At 36.7% G+C, this 24,179-nt stretch overlaps 1 protein-coding gene across 4 annotated transcripts in view; it reads right to left on the reverse strand.

The window, feature by feature from the left end:
- Positions 1-23,887, reverse strand: part of LOC121417043 (UDP-N-acetylhexosamine pyrophosphorylase-like) — a 39,953-nt gene extending 16,066 nt beyond the window's left edge. For 3 of the 4 annotated variants that reach the window (XM_041610603.1, XM_041610601.1, XM_041610602.1), the window contains exons 1-8: positions 23,759-23,886; positions 12,630-12,914; positions 10,260-10,464; positions 8,846-9,021; positions 7,283-7,455; positions 5,346-5,539; positions 3,720-3,860; positions 2,117-2,302 (exon numbers count right to left, since the gene is read on the reverse strand). In XM_041610603.1, the coding sequence (XP_041466537.1) occupies positions 2,117-2,302; positions 3,720-3,860; positions 5,346-5,539; positions 7,283-7,455; positions 8,846-9,021; positions 10,260-10,464; positions 12,630-12,906 (1,352 nt within the window). In that variant the 5' untranslated portion in view covers positions 12,907-12,914; positions 23,759-23,886. Of the gene's footprint in view, positions 1-2,116; positions 2,303-3,719; positions 3,861-5,345; positions 5,540-7,282; positions 7,456-8,845; positions 9,022-10,259; positions 10,465-12,629; positions 12,915-23,758 lie in introns of all 4 variants that reach the window. The other variant, XM_041610600.1, reaches the window with a different exon arrangement.
- Positions 23,888-24,179: the final 292 nt, after the last annotated feature.

Raw genomic sequence — 24,179 nt, forward strand, 5'->3', positions numbered from 1 at the left:
ATTTCAACGATGATAGTTTTACAATCTTATAATTTCAATCAATTTTAGTAATTTTTTAGATTGTCCAAAATCATTTTTTCTGGCTTTATTTGTTGATTATTTGTCTAGTACTAGAATTGTGATATATTGTAATCTTTTAATAATATACATGTACATTTTTACTTTGTAAATATGATAATATGAGTCTTCGGACTTTTGTCATGTACCATTTTCACAATAAAACCAGAATTGAATTGAATAGTTACATTCAGTATAAAATGAAACACTGCATTGGTCAAGTACTAGTAATGCTAGGACACATGTTACTGCGAACCGATCAATAAGGACCTCACTACACAATAGAATACCCGTCTGGAATTTACTGCCTCCCAATCTTGATCTGCCAGTAAGACCTTTAAGTCCCGCTAATCAGCCACCAAATTTTAATTGCAGATGCATGCATGAGGGCAATTCCATAAAATGATCAACCTTTTTGTACGTACGTCCGACCCCCATTTCTGTCAAGTCTTACTTGATTTACTTCACTTCATAAACTGGCCAAGCAGGGTGCTACATAAGCACTTGCCGATTGTCAGGGGCAAGTAAAAGTTAGAGTTGGGCAAGTGTTTTGAAGCAAAGACCAAAACTACTTGCCCAAATTGGGCAAGGAAAATTCTCAAAGTAGAATGACCAAAATAAGAGTCAATATGATATTGACCCCAAATTTGGTCATGGCGGACAAGATGAAATCACTTTGGAAAAAGAAATGTAAAAACAAGGTTCGGTACATCAGTTCATGTCAAAAGAGAGAAAAAAAAGTCAATGGTTTGTAAAACCGCAATATTTTCTTTTGAAGAGGTAAAACTTTTTTTCAAGGATTTTTTTGTGAAAGTGAAATAGATTATTGGGCAAATATATACCAACTATCTAAAAATATACTTGCCCAACTGGGCAAGTGCTTCTAAAAAGTTATGTAGCACCCTGGACCAAGTCATGGTCCTTTTGAGAACATTGCGGACTGTCAAAAGAACCAGAAATCAGAGACAGAAAATTTCATGAAGCTCCCACATATAGGGGGTCGGACGTACATATTTTATGGAATTGCCCAAAAGACGACTGCACGTCTAAAGCCCAGTTGTGGCAGGGTTGGTGCAACGTAGACAAGACAGGACATGTGCGCGCCAGCGGTTTAGTACAACTCTTATACCCTATTTAGATCTCTCTCTCTCTAGTGTCACACTAGACAAGAAATTCCTTATCAAAACACGAGGTGCACATTTGGGTCGTTGAGATCATGTGCGGTAATCGCGAGGTACATCGTCTCCCTTTGGACTCGCGGATTGCGATGTCATGGTAAAATGTCAATCAAGGGGAAAGCACGCGCTGCACAGATCGCTCAGATAAAGGACTTCTGTTTTCTATGTAGAGTTTGCGCTGAGACTGTTGAGATCTACAGTCCAATAGTGGATCACGCAATGTGACCTCGCCATTGTGCTAGACATTCTCTGGTAACATTTACCATGCATTACCTCAGATTCGTGCTTTGTGCCGAGACCGTTTAGTTCTCCAGTGGACAAAGAACGACCTACTGCAGCCTTCTAGGTTACCTCGCGTTTGGTGGTAGATCTAAACAGGGTATAAGTCATACTCAATTCATTCAGAGAGATACCATCAGCTTTGAACAGGCAAGTTGCATAAGGAATAGGAAGTTAATTTAGTTAGTTTGAAGGAAAATGTACCATCATAACTTAACCCTTGGGAGATTGAGCCTGTATACACAATATGAGGGCTTGAGTCTCCAACAAGTCCAGGTGGGTGTTTCATAAAGCTGTTCGTAAGTTAAGAGCGACTTTAAGAACGACTGGTGATCCTTTCTAGTGGCAAATAGTATATTATTGGTGATGGTTTGGCGCGTATGAAAGGTTCACCAGTCGTTCTTAAAGTCGCTCTTAACTTACAAACAGCTTTATGAAACGGCCCCCGGAAGCTAACAAAGGTTTTTAACAGGTGGGCTACGCAAGGAACACTTAGGGATGTCTAATGACGAAATTAGTTCTGTCATACAAGCTCCCACCGGCATTAAGCAATCCAACCGCTCAAGGATTAATTTAGGAATATTTAAAGCTGACAGAATTACCTTGGAATAGCCGGGATGGGTGTCCCGTCAGAGTCGATGAAGTTACCGCCGGCGTTTAACACCCATCTATGGTGTAAGGATAGGAGGGCATGTCTAGCCGTGGTGGGGTTGTCCTTTTCTGACTTTGTGCTGTTCTTCAGGGGAGAGAACTCATCCTCCCTCAAGACCTCAAAAACTGCAAAATTACTGAGGAAAACGACCAAAAAATATTTTTTAAAACTTGATATAAAGCACTGGCGTCAGAAAATCAAATAGTTTTTTCCAAAGGGAGAAAAAAAATAACTACTGTATGTTTGATGTCAGCAAGGAAAATCATTTATTTCATGGGAAATGTTTGAATTCCTAGTATTTCTTGGTCTCCTTGTGAACATTATCAATGCAATAATCTTAAGACAAGGTATAAATGTTTGTTAGTCTGAAAAAATAACTAGCTAGAGGTGAAAAATCTTTACAGTCATCACTCTTTCCTTCATTTCGACATATTTAAGATTTTTTCAGACTTTCAATAACAGGAAAATCATTGGAAAAGGGACCAATGAAAACAGCACCTGGTCTTTCAACACTAGGGCTCCATAACACAAAGGTTAGCGATTAATCGTACGCTTGATTTTCATGATTGATTATACATGGTAGTCAATGCAGTCAATCGTTCCTTGACCATTGCTAAGCTTTGTGTTACGGGCCAAATAAACTACTATTAATGTCTCATTTACACACAAGTTTTCTTGGGATCAGACTTCAAAGTCTATTGACTAAACCTTATTCTTACCCGCACTTGGATTCACCATTCCGTTCAATTCTTATTTAAAGGACAAGTCCACCCCAACAAAAACTTGATTTGAATAAAAAGAGAAAAATACAACAAGCATAACACTGAAAAAAACATCAACATCGGATGTAAAATAAGAAAGTTATGACATTTCAAATTTTGCTTCATTTCACAAAAACAGTTATATGAACGAGCCAGCTACATCCAAATGAGAGAGTCGATGATGTCATTCACTCACTATATCTTTTGTTTTTTATTGTTTGAAATATGAAATATTTTGATTTTCTTGTCATTATCATGTGAAATGAAGTTTCATTCCTCTCTGAACACGTGGAATTGCATTATTTTAACATTTTGTGCTTCAGGCAAGGAGGTCCTAATCGTCAAATTCGTAAAAATTGAAATATTGTATAATTCAAACAATAAAGAACAAAAGAAATAGTGAGTGAGTGACATCATAAACTCTCTCATTTGGATGTAACTGGCTCATTCATATAACTATTTTGTTAAAAATAAGCGAAACTTTGAAATGTCATAACTTTCTTATTTTACATCCGATTTTGATGAAATCTTCAGCATTGTGCTTGTCTGATTTTTGTCTATTGATTCAAATCAGCAATTTTCTGAGGTGAACTTGACCTTTAATTTTTCAATTCTCACTCGTAGTGTGTATTATAGGCCTATAAGGAATAGCAAGTTGGTCTATCTAACACTACAAAAAAAAATGTTTGACCCACATGACATAGCCTGTAACGATAACGAATATTAGAAGTGCATATAATATGAAACAAACAAAGTAAATGAAAAGACATCATAAATATTATCAAGTATTACTTTGAAAATCTGAAGACGTCGAAAACAAACTTCTCCATCTTAATCCCGTTTGGTTTCTCCGGTGCGATGCGCTTGCCTTCCCCATCGATGAATGGAATCTTCTTCTTGGCCACATGATGTCGTAGTCTTGATTCATTCTCACTATTAGAAAGAAGATTGAAAACAAAAATAGCAGAATGAAAAAGATGAAGGGGAAAATACACAGAGATAGGATACAAACACAGATATATGTAGAACTCTCTTGAATGTAAACACATTTATCATAATATTTCATAATTTTCATATTTTTTCCCCATTAAATAACACCATAAACATGGGAATTTATGACCTATGATAAAAAAGGGGGAAAACCTTTGATATTTTTCTCAAGTGAGTAATCCTAAATATCATGAAAAAAAGTTTAATGGTAATTTTTTTTAATCCTTTTTCCACAACAAACTTAGTGTTCTTTGACAAGACATCAATCTGCCCTTTGCCTCTCTCCACCCAGGAGTTAAATGGGAACTTGGAAGGATTTAAACATCAAGGCCAGTATTCTGAAGTTGGGTTTAACTTAAACTCAGGTTTAAAGTTGTGGTTTAAGTATGGATGGCCAATTGTTACATAAATCGCCAACAGTAGAGATATCATATTTCAGCTCATTTGGCTCTCAAAATTATTCATAATTGTGTAGGAAGTATAAATAGATGATTGTCTTCACCATCGATGAATCAGGAAAGAACACGGTGAACATAAGAAACACACAACTTAATAAAAATTTTGACACTTTTGGCTTCCCATAATTTTAGTACAGAGTTAGACTATGGTCTAAGTTAAACCTGACTTCAGAATACGGGCCAATATGTAGTTTGCCTAGCAACAGACTCTTGAAACTCTTGCTGAACTGCTCCCTCGAGAATGGAGAAAGTGCAAATCAGGGTCCAAAAGGGCAAATAGCATTATCTGGTATTAGAGCTTAGAGGAGTTGCTCCAATATATCAAGGACTATACATTAAAGGAGAATGAAACCATTGGAACAAGATAGCTTGTGTGAAAACAGAAAAATCAAAGAAACAGATCAACAAAAGTTTGAGAAAAATCGGACAAATAATGAGAAAGTTATGAGCATTTGAATATTGCGATCACTAATGCTATGGAGATAGCAAATTGGCAATGCGACAAAGATGTGTGATGTCACTTGTGAACAACTCTCCCCATTACTTTAGTATATATTTCACTTGAATTGCCTCTTTTATCACATCTATCCATAGATCATGTGTTCTTTCTCCATGAGGGCATGTAATACATGCTTTTTAAGAATACATCATGGATAAAGAGTTTGTATCATCATAAGAAAAAGCAAAAAGAGACATTTTGAGGGTATTTTATAGTCCACCAAAGGGAAAGTTGTTCATCAGTGACATCACACATCCTTGTCGCATTGCCAATGTGAGGATCTCCATAGCATTAGTGATTGCAATATTCAAATGCTCATAACTTTCTCATTATTTGTCCGATTTTTCTCAAACTTTCTTTATTCTTATTTTTTTATTTTTCTGTTTCTACACAAGCCTATTTGTTCCAAAGGTTTCATTCCCCTTTAAAGAGGAATATTTCTATCACTCTTACGATGATCAACACACTTACTTCACTACAGACTTGAGGAATTCGATGGTGAAGAAATGATTGCAGATGTTACCGGCGCTGAACGTCAGCCGACCATCTTCACTTCTCTTCTCAGCCGTTGGCAGCGTGATCTCACTGTACTCAACGACCTGGTACTGCCCATCGACCCTACAGACAACCCCGACAGGTTCGGTTGGGTAGGCCTTCTCAACGACCTAACAAAAACACAGATAAAGAATGAATTAGAAAAATAGGAAGTTTTAGATCTCAACGAGGTGTCTCACACCGAGAATGTCAGTCAACTATTTTCACTTGTCTTCTCTGCCGTTGGTAGCGTGACTTCACTGTACTCAACTCCTCCCATACAGTCCATCAACCCTACAATCAGTCCCCACAGGCTCAGTTGGGTAGGCCTTCTCGATGACCTAACAAACAGATTAAAGTTTCAGATCCACAGAAGCTGTTGCACATAGCATGTTAAACACCCATCTTCGCTTCTCTTCTGAAATGTTGATGTCCAACACTAGAAATTAGTAGATGGCTGTAAATGATATAAATAAAAGATCCTAGACTGTAGCCGAAATGTCGAAAATGCAGAAAATTTCATCAAAATTGTCTAACAAATAGTAAAAATAATGAATTTTAAAGTTTAACAATATTTTGTGAAAACAGTCATCATGAATATTCATTACCGGTAAGTGGGCTGATGATGTCACATCTCCACATTCTGTTTTCTAATGTTATTATGTACATAAAATCATATTTTTTTTTATTTCATACTTGTGGGGATAAAATGTCTCCCTTATAATGAAATAAGTTGCAGCAATAAATATCCAATGCACTAAATAAGTTGTCAATCCATTTATTTCTAGTTCTTGGAAGAAAAATTTTGAAATAAACCTAATTTCACATAATAAAATACAAAAGAACAAGTGGAGATGTGACTAATCAGCCCACCTAATGAATAATAATAATAATAAAAGACAGTTCTTGTATAGCGCATAACACATTATAAATAACGTCTCTATGCGCTTCCAAAGGACTTGGATATTATTACCCTGGCTTTAGCCCCGCAGCCTTTTACAGCGCGGTGGCATTTCAAGGAATAAATTCCTGCCAGGTACCCATTCACCTCACCTGGGTTGAGTGCAGCACAATGTGGATAAATTTCTTGCTGAAGGAATTTTCATGACGACTTTTTTCACAAAACATTGCTAAAGTTTAAAATTCAATAACTTTGTTATCCGATTTTGACGAAAATTTTCGGCATTTTGCTCAGTGAATTCTTCTCTTATTTATTGTAAAGCTATAAATACTTTCAGCCCTGACCATCCCTTTAAATGTTGAGCCCCTAGCAGGATGGCAGAAGATTCCATTATTATAAATCTTCAGAATGAGTCAGCCGGGGAACGAACCCACGACCTCCCGTTCATGCGGAAAATGCTCTACCACAAAGCCACCATGCCTGCTTCGTGCAAAATGGAAACAAAGCATAAATGAAACGAATTGGCTCGAATTCACAAAGGTGGTTTTGAAAACCCAAGGTGGAGTCCATGGCTTATGCAGATTTCCTATATAAATTACGCTTAATTTAGCGCGCATCGGGCGCGTGTATCAAAAATGTCCAATGCTGATGCGCGCTTTTGTCACATTGCGCCAAATTGACGCCTGTTACCATGGTAAGATACGCAATTTTATTCATGAGTCCACTGTTTGAAGAGTGGACTCATGAATAAAATCAGTGGATTCATGAATAAAATAGCATGGATAACTTTGGTAACAGGTGTCAATTTGGCGCACTGTGGCAATAGCGCGCATCAGCATTGGATATTTTTAATACACGAGCCCGATACGCGCTAGATTAAGCATAATTTATCCAGGAAATCTGCATAAACCATGGACTCAACCGTGGGTTTTCAAAACCACCTTTGTGAATTCGGGCCATTAAATTTTCTTACCTTGGCTCCACAGTTGGCCCCTTTGTCAATACAGAATCCAATGAAGGTAGGATCGGCCATTTTGACAAGGATGTTATCAACGCAGTAGACATGAACGTAGGTGACACCTCGTCTCTCCATGTCATCTAAGATCTTACAGTTCCCTAAGGCACGGTAAAGACCTCCATTCCCATCTAATAATAATAAAAACAAGAGTAACAACAACAATAGCAATGGTAACAATGTAGTAGACATGAGCGTAGGTGACGCCTCCTCCCTCTATGTCATCCAGGATCTTACAGATTGTTCTGATCAAGCGCAACTAAGGACGGCCAGCAACGTCAACATCTATTATGCATTTTCGTTCAAAATATTTTTTAACTATGATGCATATTTCAGGCATTCATTGTTTTCCTAAAAATTCACTGTTCTTCTCTTTGTTTACAAAGGATATCGTGAAATATCCTGGAGGAAAAATTATGACACTGATGGATTTCCATAGAGTTATGGTTGATCGGAACAATCGTAACTCTTTGTAAGCCGTAGCCCTGGTGTATTTACATTTAAACTCGGGGAAAATCATGAAATCACTCTAATAAAAATGACCCCACTGATGATCACCAACACTGATGAGCACATGTGGAGCAGTTTTTCATAATTGCTTCTAAAAAAAGACCCAGTTACCGGTGGCATTTTTAAAAATAAAATAATTGCGTGTCATAGTCAATAAAGAAAAACAACTAAGAGCACAATGAGAGGGTAAAGGTGGTGGTTAGTTTGCACCGTTAGTCTCGCCACATCGCTTACATTTAGCAGAATCATTAAAGGGGTGGTCCAGCCTGAAAGTCCTTACAGCTTGATAAATAGAGTAGAATTCACTGAGCAAAATGCCGAAAATTTTGTCAAAATCGGACAACAAATAGCAAAGTTATTGAATTTTAAAGTTTAGTAATATTTTGTAAAAACAGTCGTCATGAATATTCATTAGGTGGGCTGATGATGTCACATCTCCACTTGTTCTTTTGTATTTTATTATATGAAATTAGGTTTATTCAAATTTTTTCCTCCAAGAACTAGAAAAATTGGATTGACAACTGATTTAGTGCATTAGATTTTTATTGCTGCAACTTATTTCATTATATGGGAGACATATTATTCACACAAGTATGAAATAATGAAAAAATATGATTTATGTAATAACATAAGAAAACGGAAAGTGGAGATGTGACATCATCAGCTCACCTAATGAATATTCATGACGACTGTTTTCACAAAATATTGTTAAACTTTAAACTTCAATAACTTTATCATTTGTTATCCGATTTTGATGAAATTTTCAGCGTTTTGCTCAGTAAAATTCTACTCTGTGTATTAAAAAATAAATATTTTCAGCCTGGACCACCCCTTTAAGAAACACATGTAGCTGTAGCCCCACCTAGATTATAGGCTACTTCACTTGTGGCCCGTAACAAAAAGGTTTGTGTCTTGATCAATCATTTCACAAAACAATTCTGATTGGTTTCTAGACAGTCCACTGAGCAAAATGCGTATGCAACGATGATCTTGATTGGCCATTTCATTTACCTGGTGCTCTGGATATCTTGTGTTTCTGATCAAGGATGATCTTTCCCTCAAAGGACACACACGGAAGCATTTCCTGCTCAAAGAGAACCAGATCATCTTCCCCGATACCAAAGTGGTTATGTTGCTTGAAGAACTCTCTTGTTGGTTCCTTCGTGTGCTCGCTCGTCATGATGTACCTTCACATATGATAAAAACAAATAGATAAATGCCAGCATTAACAATAGGCACTTAATGGTGTCATCTTTCTAAAAAAAATATATTCCAAGATGGATTGTGATTATTATCATTACCCCGGCTTTAGCTCGAGCTGCCTTCAAGCACTCAGTGCATTCACAGAATTAATCCTGCAAGTTACCATTAACATCACCTGGGTTGAGTGCAGCATAATGTGCGTAAATTTCTTGCCAAAGGAATACATGCTATGGCTAGATTCGAATCTACATCCCTCTAATTGATAGGCGAGTCGTAACCACTAGACCACAACGCCTCTCCAATTTAACTCTTTGCCGACTGCCAACTGCTACTCAAATCCTATTTTATTCACAAAAGACAGAGAGTGTATCAATTTGATACAAACATGACGTCTGCATCTGATTGTACATTGTACACACAATGATTTTCTTTACAATAAATCTATCAAAGGTTATTGTGGGTTGAATTAGCATAGTAAAAAAAAACCCTCATAAAATTACATACTTCTTTTCTGTGGGCTCAGGATGGATAATGTTTGTAATGGGCAAAGAATTTAAATGAGTAAGAGCAGAATCCAAATGAAATTACCCCCAGTGTCTTGAATGCATATATAAATAAATAAAATAAGTGACATAGGATTCTGGACGAATTTGTCATTGCTGCGACATAAGCAAAATAAGTGTGACATTAGGTGGTTTCAGACGGCCTCGAAGTTCGTCAGTTCCAGGTATTCTCTGATCGGGAAATTTACCCCGATCAGAAAATACCAGGTATTTTCGGTAATTTCCCCGAAAGAAAATACCCGCCAAATAGTAGGTACTTGGCGAAATAACGAGAACTTTCGCGGGGATTTTTCCAAGGTCGCAGGTATTTTGGCAATGTGAAAGCAAATTACAGGAACTTTTAGCCCAGCGTGTCGTTGGGCGCGGCGGCGTGGGTGGCTGCTGGGCTAGGGAATTTGAATCTTGCGCCTTGCTGCCTGCTTATCAGACCATACTGCACATGCTCGTAACTTTGGGAACTTCTCCCAAAGGGCATGTTTCAGGGCGGTGTGAATGCAGGAATAATTAATGGGTATTTTTTAGCCAAAAAAAGTTCTCAAATTTAAAGGGGATTCTTGTGATTGAGGCGATTTGAAACCACCTATTATAACCAAATCGCAGGCCCGTTTCCAAGCGATAATAATGCATGTACATTGTCCCATACAAAGTGCTTATCTTACCATGGTATAACCCCCTTCTCCCCTGTTAACTCCAGGGCAAGTTCCTGAGCTTTTAGGATCCGTTCGGCCTGTAGCTGATAAAGAGTCTTCTCTGAAGGCAGGCCAACGTTGTACATTCCCTTGGGATACTTCACCCCTAAGCGCGTACCTTGACCCCCGGCTAGGAGGAGAACACCGACCTTGCCTTGGGAAATCTGTTTTAAACCTGGGAGATAGAGAAACGGGAGTCATTAACCCAGGGAATAATTTTCCTGGTATCGCATCGCAATTTTTTCCACAATTTTTAAAGACTGCTACACATACAATCTTCTGTATAGCATATTTTCACATACGACTGTACATTAACTCTTCATGCGTTCACCTGTAAACCCCCTGTGTGTTGCATTATTTTAGGGTCTCATTCACATTCGTGCCATGAGTCACAGACTCCTTACAATAAACTTGACCATGGTATTGTTTGTGATGAGGGTTTATTGATTTTATCCTCTCATTTTTCAATGAACTTCCTGGCTGTGATCAGGATGTATTGATTTTTTGGGAAAACTCAATGATTCTGTACTTTGTAAACTGCGATAATCCCCCGGATTATCCGTCGAACGCTAAAGTAATGTCGCACGCGCGATCAATGGGTACACATATATAAAAGCGTCAGGCTATACATTGTAGCTACATGTAGGCACACTCCGGGGCATGCAATTGTTCGAAAAAAAATGGGACAGGGGACATCTATGGGAAATGTGTGGTTGTGCAAAAATGCGAACGAAACACGCCTACGGATGTGCAATAATGCGAACGTAACGCATGAAGAGTTAATGAGTTGAGAGCTTTTCTCTTATAACCAAAAGAGCTATCATAAAAGTTCACCTGTGTTGGTAAAAGATAACGATTTTGTTGAACTTTGATTCACAACACAAATAACAGAAAATAACGAAGAGTTACCTCGAAATTTTCGGCTGCTAACTGCAACCTTCGTCAGCGATGTGACCCGATTTGACCTTAGTGACGTAATGGTCGATGATCGGGTCGTGGACATTCAGAAGCTTGTATCGCCCCCTCGTCTCTGTTGAGAGAAGGTCTGAATGCCCGGATGTAGATGGCCTCTTTCACACCTTACTTCGAGAGAGGCGTGAAAGAAAATTTCGAGGTAACTCTTCGTTATTTTCTGTTTTTGTGTTGTGTTCAAACCAAAGTTCAACAAAATCGTGACCAAAAAACTATTCAAATTTGTGAAGCAAAAATTATTCCCTTTATTAACCTATTGGCTACAAGAATCAAGTGTTTCCTTTGCAATGTTTATGAGAGTTGTAGACTGTGGCCCGTATTCTGAAGTCCGGTTTAATTCTGCACTAAAATTATGGGGAGCCATAAATTCTATTCATATTGTACATCTTTTATGTTAACTATTTTGTTTCCTTTTGCTTTCATAATGAAGAAAAATACTTCAGCAATCATTTATGGACAATTATGGACAGTATGAGTGTGAAATGAGCTAATAAATTGGATGTGTACTGTTAGGGATTTGTGCCCAAATTGGCTCTCCATGTCGTTAGACTACAACTTTAAACCAGCATTTAATTCAAAACCTTAAGTTAAGAATACAGGCCTACGTATTTTTAAAACCTGTTTCAACAGTACACCAGAGGATTTTCCCCCCAAAAAAATTGTGTGATTACGAATCACAAATTAGAATGTGCGTAAAATTGTTCTATTTCAATTTTCATACCTTCTTAATACTACATGTAAGCGCATTGAGCACTCTCCAGAAAGGATTTAGCGATTTGCATCATCATCATAATCATCACCACAACCAACATCATCATCATCCTCATCATCATGCCCATAATCATCATCATCATCACCATCATGCTCATCATCATGCCCATAATCATCATCATCATCACCATCATCAGTAGTAGTAGTAGTAATATCATAATTATGATCATAACCAAACTCAAAATCAATATCACCGTCATCATCATCATCACCCTCATCATCATGCTCATCATCATCATCACCATCACCGTCATCATGATCATCCTTATCATCATGCTCATCATCCCCATCATCATCATCATCATTATCATCATCATCATCATGCTCATCATCATGCTCGTCATCATCTTCCTCATCATCATGCTCATCATCCTCATCATCACCTTCATCATCATCATCATAATTATGTTTATCATCATCACCATCATCAGAAATAGTAGTTGTAGTAGTACTTAGTATCATAATTATGGTCATATTCAAACTCAAAATCATTATCACCGTCATTATCATCATCATTACTTTAATAGCATAGCCATAATCATCTCACCATCATCATAATTACCATTTTCATTATTCCAATCTAGAACCTATTCTTACCATCTTTGTACCATCTATCCAAGTTCTTTCCAGACCTTGTTACGGAGCCGAAGAGTTCCGACGGGATCGGCTCCATCCTCTCATCAACCTTTTCGCTGTTATTCATGTTTGCTGTCGACGTCTCAAAGAACTTCAGAACCTCCTCGACGTTGGTGCCAGTGATGTCATCATAGAGTGACCTCCTCAGGTCATCCGTCAGGTCGGGGTCGTCCCAGAATTCCAGGAGATGATCTTGGCCGAGTTGAGAGAGCTTGTTGCGAAGAGCCGTCACATCCATGATTTAAACTGTTCAGAGAATGAGAAGAAAGAACCAACATGAGTTAAGCAAACTTAGCAAAATTCTTATAGACTTCATATTTTGGGGGAGGGAAGGGGTTATAGAGTTTGACATACTGTACATGTACATGTACAACATGCAAAGATCAATATTAATAATAACCATACCGGTACATGAATCACATGAGTTGGTTATTTCAACATAATACTCCCAGGAAGTCCTTACCTTTGAAATTAGTATTTGGTAATTTGAAAGATCTCAACTTTTAATTCTTTACATTCCCAAGCTTGATTCTGATCAGACAAATGAGAAAGTTGCCTGTATGAAATAAGCAACTGGGTCCTGTGTTACAAAGGGATATGATTGATCATATCATTACTCTTACATTAACTATGGAAAGCCAGCAACACCATATATAACCAAGCCCTCTTATGTGATTTATCCAATCAATCCATCCCAAGTGTATGGATAGCCTGATAGGTGATTCATAAAGATGTAAGTAAGTTAAGAGCGACTTTAAGAACGACTGGGGAACTTTTCTTACATGCTTAAAAATCACCGAGGCACATTGATGGTAAATATCATTTTCCACAAGAAAGGATCACCAGTCGTTCGTAAAGTCACTCGTAAGTTACGACAGCCTAAAACAGCCCCGCTGGTATGTAAATTGGCCCTACATGTAGCTCATATAATGATAGAATAAATCTTGATCAAAATCATTGTTTGGTTTGATACATGTATGTCAACTCCATCCTTCTTACACAAGGGGATAACATTACGAAAAGAATTACACTGGCTTTCCATAGTTGAAAGTGATAGGGTCAATCACATCTTGCATGTAAAGACATCCATGGTCTTGATAAACAGTCAACTAACAAATAATAACTGGTACCCTCATGGTATTAATTTAGGCAAATTATGTACTGGTACAGGAAAGTGGTATATCAAATGGTAAAAGAAAATGGAATAATAAATGCTATTTACTGGTACAAGAAAGTGGTATATATCCAATGCTATGTACTGGTACAAGAACTGAATATTTATTTGCCATGTGACAGGTTTGCCCACATTATCGTTGGCATGTGAATAACATGTTCGTTGATTGGAAGTGAAAGTTATGGTCATTATTTTAAAAAGCTACCTTTCGGGGGGGGGGGGGGGGTATTTCTGTGGACTCTACCATAGAGCATTGTGGCCCGGTGGATTAGTCTTCTGCTTTTAGGGTTGTGGGTTTGAATTCAAGCCATGGTGTACATGTAATTTCTTCCGGCTAGAAATTTATCCACATTGTGCTGCACTCGACCCAGGTGAGGTAAATGGGTACTTGGCGGGAATTTATTCCTTGAAATGCCACCGTGCTGTAAAGGGCATCCAGGCTAAAGCCAGGGTAATTGAGCGCATAGGGACGCATTTGGCAGTGAAATTCGCTAGGACCATGTTAATATCAATTATTTTGCATTCTGAACAGACATTGCCTGAAAGTGCTTATGATGTAGTTTCAGGTGCTAGAAGTACAAGTAGTACACACCTACACTGAAACTTTGAGCAAAAATTAAGTTCATTAATCTCATCTATATTTTGATCGAGAAAATGGCTATGCATAGGAATAGGATATTGTATTAAAGAGAAACGTTCCTCTGCCTTTAGTGTACATAGATCTGTGTAATAAATCATGTCTATATCATGTGATACTCCAGGCCAGCAGACATGGCATATGATAATCCTATGTAGTGTGAATAATATGACATCGAGGGGCCTGGTTTCATATAAAAGGACTTGAGACTGTTGTAACTTTGCCATTATGGCAACTACCATGAGAGCGGTGTTGGCTCAGTCGGTAACGCGTCTGCCCGTCGAACCAAAGATCGTGGGTTCGAGTCCACCCCGGGCGGATGACTGAAGCCAGTGCGTTGTGTGTAAACGTCTCTCCCATGTTTCATAGATGCAGGCTATGTTACAATGGAAAACACTCCGTCCCTCGGATAGGACATTAAATGGAGGCCCCGTGTAGAGGAGAGTCACCACCTTTGCACGTTAAGAACCCATTGCACTATTCGTATAAGAGTAGGGGGAAACCCCGGTGTAGTGGTCCACCTGCATTCCCCCCAATCAGTTATATCGGGAGGAGAGACCTGCGGGTCACAGTGATTCAGTTCGCTTTTCGCCTCCCAGGCACAGGTGACGCCAAACAAATAATAATAATAACTACCATGGTAACCTTGATTGTGATTGGCTGCTGAGCCCTGTTACCATGATAGTTGCTATAGGGCAAGTCCAAGAATTCGCGCGCGTTACGTATGGGACATTTCAGAGGCTTTAATGACCTGAAAAATAGTGTTAATTGACTTTGATTAGATTGAATACCCTCATGATGGTAGACATATAGGAGAAGAATAATCATGGAAAAAATGGTGACGTGTGACCTTGACCTTGACCTTTTAGAGAGAAAAGATGGCCCGTTACTTATGGGACACAGAAAAAAGACAATTTTAAAAACATTTTTGTCAAGTTGAGAATTCTCTGAAAGTATTTCATTTGACAACCTGTAATTTAGTGTGATAGAAGTCACAATAATCTAGTATATCTAAGGCAAGTTTCATGTCATAAACCAAATCCCTCTAATTACAGACTCTAATTAAAGAAATTAATGACATGTTACGTATGGGACATTTTGTCCCCATAGAGAACGTACACAATTTTCCCCATAATTAAAAAAATTGAAATAATTTAAAATATGGAAATAACAAAGGAGTTTCTGTCTTTTAAAATGTTCTATTGAGACATATTTGATATGACTGAAAAGGAAATCAGCCATTTCAACTTTTTTTTTCTTGTTTTTCATGGTTTCATGAATTTCTTATGTATTTCTATTGTTTTTTTATTCTTTTCATATTTTCCATTTTCACAATTTTTTTGCTTCAATTGTTTTCATTAATCAGTATTCATAACAAATCAGTCTTTAAAAACTAAAGAAAAGGTAAATAATCACTTTTTAGAGCACTCTTGAAATTTGTTTTTCTCCATTCACTTTGTACACAAATCTCCCCATTGACATTGTGTGTAAATGTCCCATACGTAACATGTTGTCCCATACGTAACAATTTTTTAATTAACTTTTAATTAAAAAGTAAACTCTATTTTTGAAAACTTTTTGGGGTATAACTTTTCATACTTAATAAATTAGAACTTCCCAGAGATGCAACAATACAAGTATTGTATTATGAGAAATAACATAAAAAAAATCCTCAAAATGTTACATATGGGACATTCCATCCTTGGACAAGATCTAATTTGCATATTTAATTAGATGGCACCACTTTTTTTCCCTCAAAAGTAATAAGATGTTAGGGGGTCCATGTCCCACCTTGGACTAAATCTCACAAGTTTTGTTTTTATTTTCTATGAGTTTTATAATTGTCCCATACGTAACGCCCATTTTACCAATTATGCAAATTAGGTGCCCCAAATTAGCATAAATATGCATATTATCACATTTTTCTTAATGAAATTATAAAATTCAACATTTGGGCTTTCTTACCCCACCAAAGATAACTTCTTAAATTAAAGATGAAATTATGCCTTCTAGGGTGACCTTTTCTTGGACTTGCCATTATGGCAAAGTTACAACAGTTGCAAGTAATATGAAACAGGCCCCTGGATTCATGAAACAAATAGTGATTGTCACTGACAACTGTTAAAAGCTACTGAAACTCTTAAATCTGATTGGCTACTGTGAACAATTTAGCATGTTTGTGAATTATTTGACATCTGGGGAGCACATTACAGATAGTCAATGATTTTCACTGGCTGTTATACAAAGCTATATACATCCCAACATCCTATTTCCTCCTGAAGAACAAATTAGTCAGTGGAAATTGTCGCTGACAAGATAAATCATCACAGACACTCCCCTGTCACATGACAAATTGGCAACGATCACCTGACCAGTTTCAAAGTCAATTTAAGGTCAAGGTGAGTAGGAAACTTATATTGTGTATTCCTACATGACGGCATGTGGGAAATGTATCATTCCAAATGTGGGACCTCCATCAGGGCACTCGGAACGATATTTACATGTAAAGAGGAAAGAGGGGGGGGGAGAGGCTGAACATTTGTAGGGTTTTAATCAGAAAAAACGAGATCTCGCTCCAAAATTAATGGGCTTTGGGCAAGTAAAATAATGGAAGGGGGTATGTTGGTCCGGAAAAATAATTTACAAAATTATCGCTCCAAATGATCGAGATTCAGGACCATGCCTCCCACTTTCCAATTGAATAACTCCCTCACAAAACAAATTTATAAATGTATGAAATAATCATTGGATCAGCAGCAAGTGGCTTGAAAAACAGAATTTTGCAATTTCTATAATTTGATATTGAGATAAAATAAATGAAATAAAAGTAGCACATATTTTTATTGTTTGATGTTTCCATTATATGTGCTACTTTTATTTCATTTTGAATTTTGTTTCATTTTTGAAATGAGATAAAAAATAAATAAAAAAGTGTGTGGATATCCAACCCCCAGTCAGTAGGCGGTGCGGGACCAGCCCGAATTTGCTCAATCTTGAGATTTAATAGCCCGATCGGTCCTCTTCATGATTAATCCCAATATTCAAGAAACCCTGTCTCCACCATCGAAAGAAGAGCGATTCTTACTAGAGCGAGGCATCAATGCATTATGGTGTGACGACTTGCACAAATAATCGCGAGTGCGTCTGCACCTGCGAATTAGCGGGATTTTTCGTAAAAATATCCATCTATTTTAATGCTAAGTTCACTTGGGATTTCAATATCAAGATTAATCCAGCAAACTAGCCCGATAATTGCATCTCCATTGCAAATAATCTTGAGATTGCCAGGATCGGGATGATTTGCCAGATCAGTAATACCATGCTAATTTGAAAACTCAGGCTGGTGCAGATGGCCCTAGTGTAATGGAAGAAAAATTAAATGAATTTTTAGACACCTGTGCCAGGCATCCTGTTTACATTGGTGGCTGATCAATTATCCAATGTTAGTTTCACATGTATGTTTGACGAACCTGTGTACACTGTACAGTATTTCAAAGTCATCATCAAATTTGTATGCAACATACATGTACTGTAGGCCTACTGAGTGTACAGAGCTTATAGAGTGCTCTGTACAAAGGTAAAATCCACCCACGAAAAATGTTGATTTCATAGAGAAAAATCAAACTAGCATAACGCTAAAAATTTCGTTGTATATAGTTTCGCTTATTTTTCACAAAAAGTGCTACATGTACATGTATGCACAACTCAGCAAATATGCAAAATATTGCAAATGAGACTGTCGATGATATCCCTCAATCACCAATTATTTTGTTTTTTATTGTTTGAATTGTACAGTACAATATTTCATTTTTTACAGAACTTGACTGAACCATGATATTAAACCAATGCGTATTTGTCATGCCCAGGGAGGAATCAATTCTTGCTTCACTTCACAAAGAGATACACTGTCACTAATTTCATAATTTCAAAAAAACAAAACATACTGTACATGTACAAAAGAAACAGTGGGTCAGTGGATGACATCATCAGTCTCCTATTTGCATTCCATACACGACGTGCATACATGTATGTAAAATTATGTCATAACTTTCTATAACTTACATTCAATTTTAATTTTACAAAATTAACAGAAAAAAGGGAAAAATACATGAAATTATACACCTATGGATTAACAAAAGATAATCAAATATAAAGAACACAAAGAGTTAAATTTTGCACTAGAGATTCATACACATTACAGAAATATAAGGGGGATAAATAAAGGCAAAATAGAATGACCCAAAAAAGTATTGGGATACACTGTATGATTGATTTCATCTATAAAAATTGAGGAAATAAATTTATGTAAAACAGCAGAAATAGATTTGTTCATGATGAGAAAATTGTTAAAGGCATGGTCACACCGCCCGAGCATTGTTGGAGCGGTCATGGAGCGGAGAGAAAAAAAATCATCACCGCTCGCTACCGTTTACCATTTTCGATTTCGATTGTTTTTTTGTTTTTGATTTTTTCCCCAATTTTGAGAGCGAAATTCAACCCTCTTTCCCTACCGCTCCACGACCGCTCCAACAACGCTGGGCGGTGTGACCAGGCCTTTAGATTAAACGAAGGATAATTGGAAATTACATTGAGAGTCAGTGATCTATGACAGCAACCACACCCGACCAAACACTAGGGGTCAGAACAATGAAGTAACTTGAGGTCGCATTTCATAAGTTGGGTATGCAAAAAGGGTGGCGAATGAACAATTTTCCACACGGTGCCATGGATAAATTGTTGCATCACAGCATCTTGACCAAATTTATTGAGTAATATCTCCTTTTGAAGCTAGAACTATAGGCTAAATATTACTATGAATTAGATCAATACAATATCAGGAACAAAAACTATAGCACATTAATTTTGAAGTAACAGGGGTGGCGGAGCCGGTGGATGTGGAGCCGGTGGATGCGGTAAATGATAAAATATTAATTAAACCTAATTAACAACTTACTATAATAGGTAATATGACTGTTATCCTCATATTTCTGGGTGTTTTAAAGCAGGGAACAACTAAATGTCATAAAAATTTGACAATTTTGAAAATATGCAGCAATGGAATATGTCTATGTCAGCTCTGATCTGCAACCTAATCAAAACTGGAGAGATTTGGTTAAAATCTAATTTGTAATCTTAATTTTTAGTACAAATGTTGTGTATCATTGCAAAAAACATTTCCACCCATGATATTGTCCTTTTGCCAAGCATATAAAGTGACAGGTATTTTGGGGGCAAAAATGTGAAATTAAATACTGTTAATTAATTAGTATAATTAATATGCATACAATAATAGATAATTATTCGATTTTTGGTACAGATTTAATTATTGATGTTTCAAGATTATAACTGCAATTTACTAGGGTGATCCAATGTTGCATTAACTTTTGACACCATTTTATGTGCAGCAGGTCCAATTTGAGAAAAACACATTTCAGAATTCAGTGCATTTACATTAGGAGTGGGCTATAAATGGGTGATTTTTGGTTTTACTGTGGGAACAGTTTTTTTGTGTCCCTTTTACCTTATCTCAACATGAAATGACAATATTTTTTGTCTCGGGTCCGAGAAAAAAGTGTGCCGGGCCAAAATCCAAAATGGCCGCCAAAACCACCCAAAATCACAGTTTTGGCCACAACTTCTTTATTTGGTGGTCTTTTTCTTTGGTTTTGGTGTCTATTCATATGTTTTAGGGGGCAGGCAATTTGTTTTTCCTATAATTAGCACTTTTAAACCATTATTTGTAGAGTTAAAAGGTAATTATACCTAAATTTTCCAATTTTTATAGCCTTTTTCAGCCAAATGTAGGTTTTATCATCCCGGAGTTCTTGGATATTAGATGGTACGAGGTCAACAATAGCAAGCAGCTTTATAGAGCTATATTGCTTTTATTCCTCTACTATGGGTTTTACGGATATTTGTGAAATATATCTTATTAAATAAAAATGTTAATTTTCCATAGGGGCAATACAGTATACAATGTACTGTTACTGTACACACTACACTGCATATTTCCATGCATTGACCACCATGACATATGACAAGGCCTGTATATAAACTATAGTGTCATAGAAATAAGCTCTTAAGGTTTAAAATTAGATTGTGAATTGTGAATTTGATTGCTTGTCAGCTGATGTACATGATGAAACCAGCAACGTAAATTGCACATAAAATATCACATATCATATACGTACATCACATATCTACATGTAGCTATATCTTCTTCATTTGGAGGCTTTTTTTACCTGGTTGTGGTGTCTAACTGGCCTATGTTTATGGGGTCAGGTAACTATATAATCATGGTAACGTTGATCAACAGCCAATCAGAACCAAGGATTCCATGTAAGTTACCATTAAGTTAACATAATGGTAAATTTTTATGCAACGGGGCCCAGAATATCTACAACTTAAATGCCATGATGTGGGGTTAATTAGCTTTCTCCGCCCCCTGAATTAGCATATTTGACAAAACATGTCCTCAGTTTCTGAGACAAAACATATCTTCAATTTCTGAGGCATCTAATTCTAAACCTAAGAGCTCATTTCTACATGTATAACACTATAGTTTATACATGCCTTGTCATGGTGGCCAATGCATTTATGCAGTGCAGTATGTACAGTACATTGTATACTGTATAGCCCCTATGGATAATTAACTTTTTTATTTAAGATATATTTCACAAATATCCGTAAAACCCATAGTAGAGGAATAAAAGCGATATAGCTCTATGAAGCTGCTTGCTATTGTTGACCTCATACCATCTAATATCCAAGAACCCCAGGACGATAAAATCTACTTTTTGGCTGAAAAAGGCTATAAAAATTGAAAAATTTAGGTATAACTACCTTTTAACTCTACAAATAATGGTTTAAAAGTGCTAATTATAGGAAAAACAAATTGCCTGCCCCCAAATACGTATGAATAGACACCAAAACCAAAGAAAAAGACCACCAAATAAAGAAGTTGTGGCCAAAACTGTGATTTTGGGTGGTTTTGGCGGCCATTTTGGATTTTGGCCCGGCACACTTTTTTCTCGGACCCAAGACAAAAAATACTGTCATTTCATGTTGAGATACATTACAAGGAATAAAAAAAACTGTTCCCATATTGAAATTACAAAAAAAGTATTTTTGACCCATGTATAGCCCACTCCTATTTACATTGACGTCTATGTAATAATTAGCTGAAGTCATTTTAAGGAAAAATAAAGGGATTCGAGACTTAAAACTTTTTCATTATTTAGAGAATGGTAACAGTTATTGCATATCAAAAAATAAAAATTTTGACCATTTTGACCCTGTTCGCGAAGTTGGACCACCTTAATATGACATGCGACTTTGACCATTTCATTGATCCGCCTCCGAGCGCACAGTAGAGTGCAAATTACTGCCAAAGAATAATAACTGGAATTGTAGAGCATAACATTGAACAGAAATTATATTCTTTAATAAAGTCCACTAGAAACCAAGAATTGAACATAGATGAAGTAAAGAAAATAGGAGCGGAGGGAAGAGAGAGGAGAGAGAAAGAGGGAATAATAACGAAATGTACATAAAGAGATGTTCAAAGAGGCAGCCAAAATATCATATTTGAATACTCAGGATTCCATTTTCATGATATATGTATGCACATTGTACATTGTACATGTACAACTTTTTTTGTCTTTGACTAGACATTAGGGCTAAATAACAATTAAAGCTTTGCCATGTATTCTGCCAAAAAAATTATGCAAATGACATTAATTAAAAAAAAGTATTTTCAGAGTGTTTCTGTAATGCAACATGCCCTTTTAGTAAAATGTCCAAGATATATGTTTAATCTGAACTTTTCTGCATTATTTTTATTCTAAACATGTGTTTCTTTTCACAAAACAATATGAACAATTCAATCAAAGTTTTTAAAATCTGGTTATGTTGACAAGTTTCCTAAATGGATTTACACTGGAATTCAATGAGGTTGATTACTTCCCTCATCTGCTTTTGTTATTTTGACAATAAAATCCTCGTCTCTTGCAAGAAACATGAAGAGAGCTATGAAAAATCAACATTTAAAACCACAATGTTCTGAATTTCTTGCAAAATTTTGGTGACCCTGTTTTTAGTTTATTTTTCTTTTTTTAATTAGGTTCTACTTTTATACTTGCCATTAGTTAGTTATGAGTAGTTACACTATACACCTCTAAGAACTGATTTTTTTACTCTATCCATCCATGCATCTCAAGACTAACATTAGGCTTGGGGGTGGGGTAATCATGATTCAACAAAACTCAATGGGGCTCGGGTGATCATGATTCAACAAAACTCATTGGGGGTGGGGTGATCATGATTCAACAAAACTCAATAAAAAGGGAAATTTCACCCTGACAAAACATTATTGTAAACAAATACTTTGAAATATTGGTGAAGGTTCGAGGAAAACCCATTCAAACTTCAAAGTTTTGAAAAGTTATTAAAATTCAAATTTGTATTTGTCACATCACCTGTAATCAGCTTCACATGTACATGAAGATATCATGACTTTAATTTTTAAAGGTCAAGTCCACCCCAGGAAAATGCTGACTTGAATATATAGAGAAAAATCGAACTAGCATAGTGCTGAAAATTTCATCAAAATTGGATGTAAAATAAGAAAGTTATGAAATTTTAAAGTTTCCCTTATTTTTCACAAAATATGCTGCTGTATGGCGAATGGTCGGGGATAACGAGTGGATCTATGTAACTAGTCTCTGGCTTTAATTCCCTGTTTGGTCTCATCTATTGATCTAATATGGTCTAGATCTAGCTCTAGTCCATAGTCGGATGGGACAAGGGCAGATAGAGACAGTTCCATCTTTAATCGCTAGGTTGAATAGGCCTACTTATTACTAGTGCCAAAAACCATTGCCAGATTTGATCGCCTGCGCACACAGTTGACTGGTTGAAGAAAATATAACGTCAAACGGGAAAAGAATAACCAGCATTCACTCTTGGAAATAATAAGATGGGTCTGAAATTCAGGTAAATTCTATAGTTTTATATATTTGAGGAAACTCTCAAAACGGGTTGAATACTAGTAGGCCTACCGTTACGGTATACAGCTCAAACAGACGATCGTCAGACACACCGTCAAAACGCAGCACTCTGGTACTAGTGCCGTGGTAGCCCACCCCAGCAGTTTCGGCTTACAAATTACGCTATCACCGCTGCGCGCTATGGCTGCTACCGAACCTCTAAATTCTCAAATGCAAATCTATTGATAAATAACAATACATCACAGATTACGGCATATCATATCGTACGTACCCTGTAGATTAATTTAAACAAATGTTGCCAAAGAACTCCTTAAATCCGAGAAGTTTTGCTGCTTCTCTTGAAACCGGTTTCCTCAACAACAACACAACCCAGAATTGGCAGCCAGAAAGAAGGCGTGACACGTACACATGTACCGCAACGATCACGAGAGGGCGCTATTTGTCTAACAACATTTTTTTTAGTGTTCAAAGATATAATATACCTCATTATGAAGAAGTGGTCTGGCATAAAAACTAATTAATAATAATGATGATACAAATAAAGATAAATAATACCAATGAGAAAAGGTTTTTTAATGAGACAAACATATAGTTTTGATAAATTATAAAACACCCTAATAATGATGATGGTGGTGGTGGTGTGTGTGTATTTGAGTTTTGTCAGACGTGTATCAATCAGAAATGATTATTTA

This window comes from Lytechinus variegatus, chromosome 6 (genome assembly GCF_018143015.1).
Source record: "Lytechinus variegatus isolate NC3 chromosome 6, Lvar_3.0, whole genome shotgun sequence".
Classification (NCBI taxonomy): Eukaryota; Metazoa; Echinodermata; class Echinoidea; order Temnopleuroida; family Toxopneustidae; genus Lytechinus; species Lytechinus variegatus.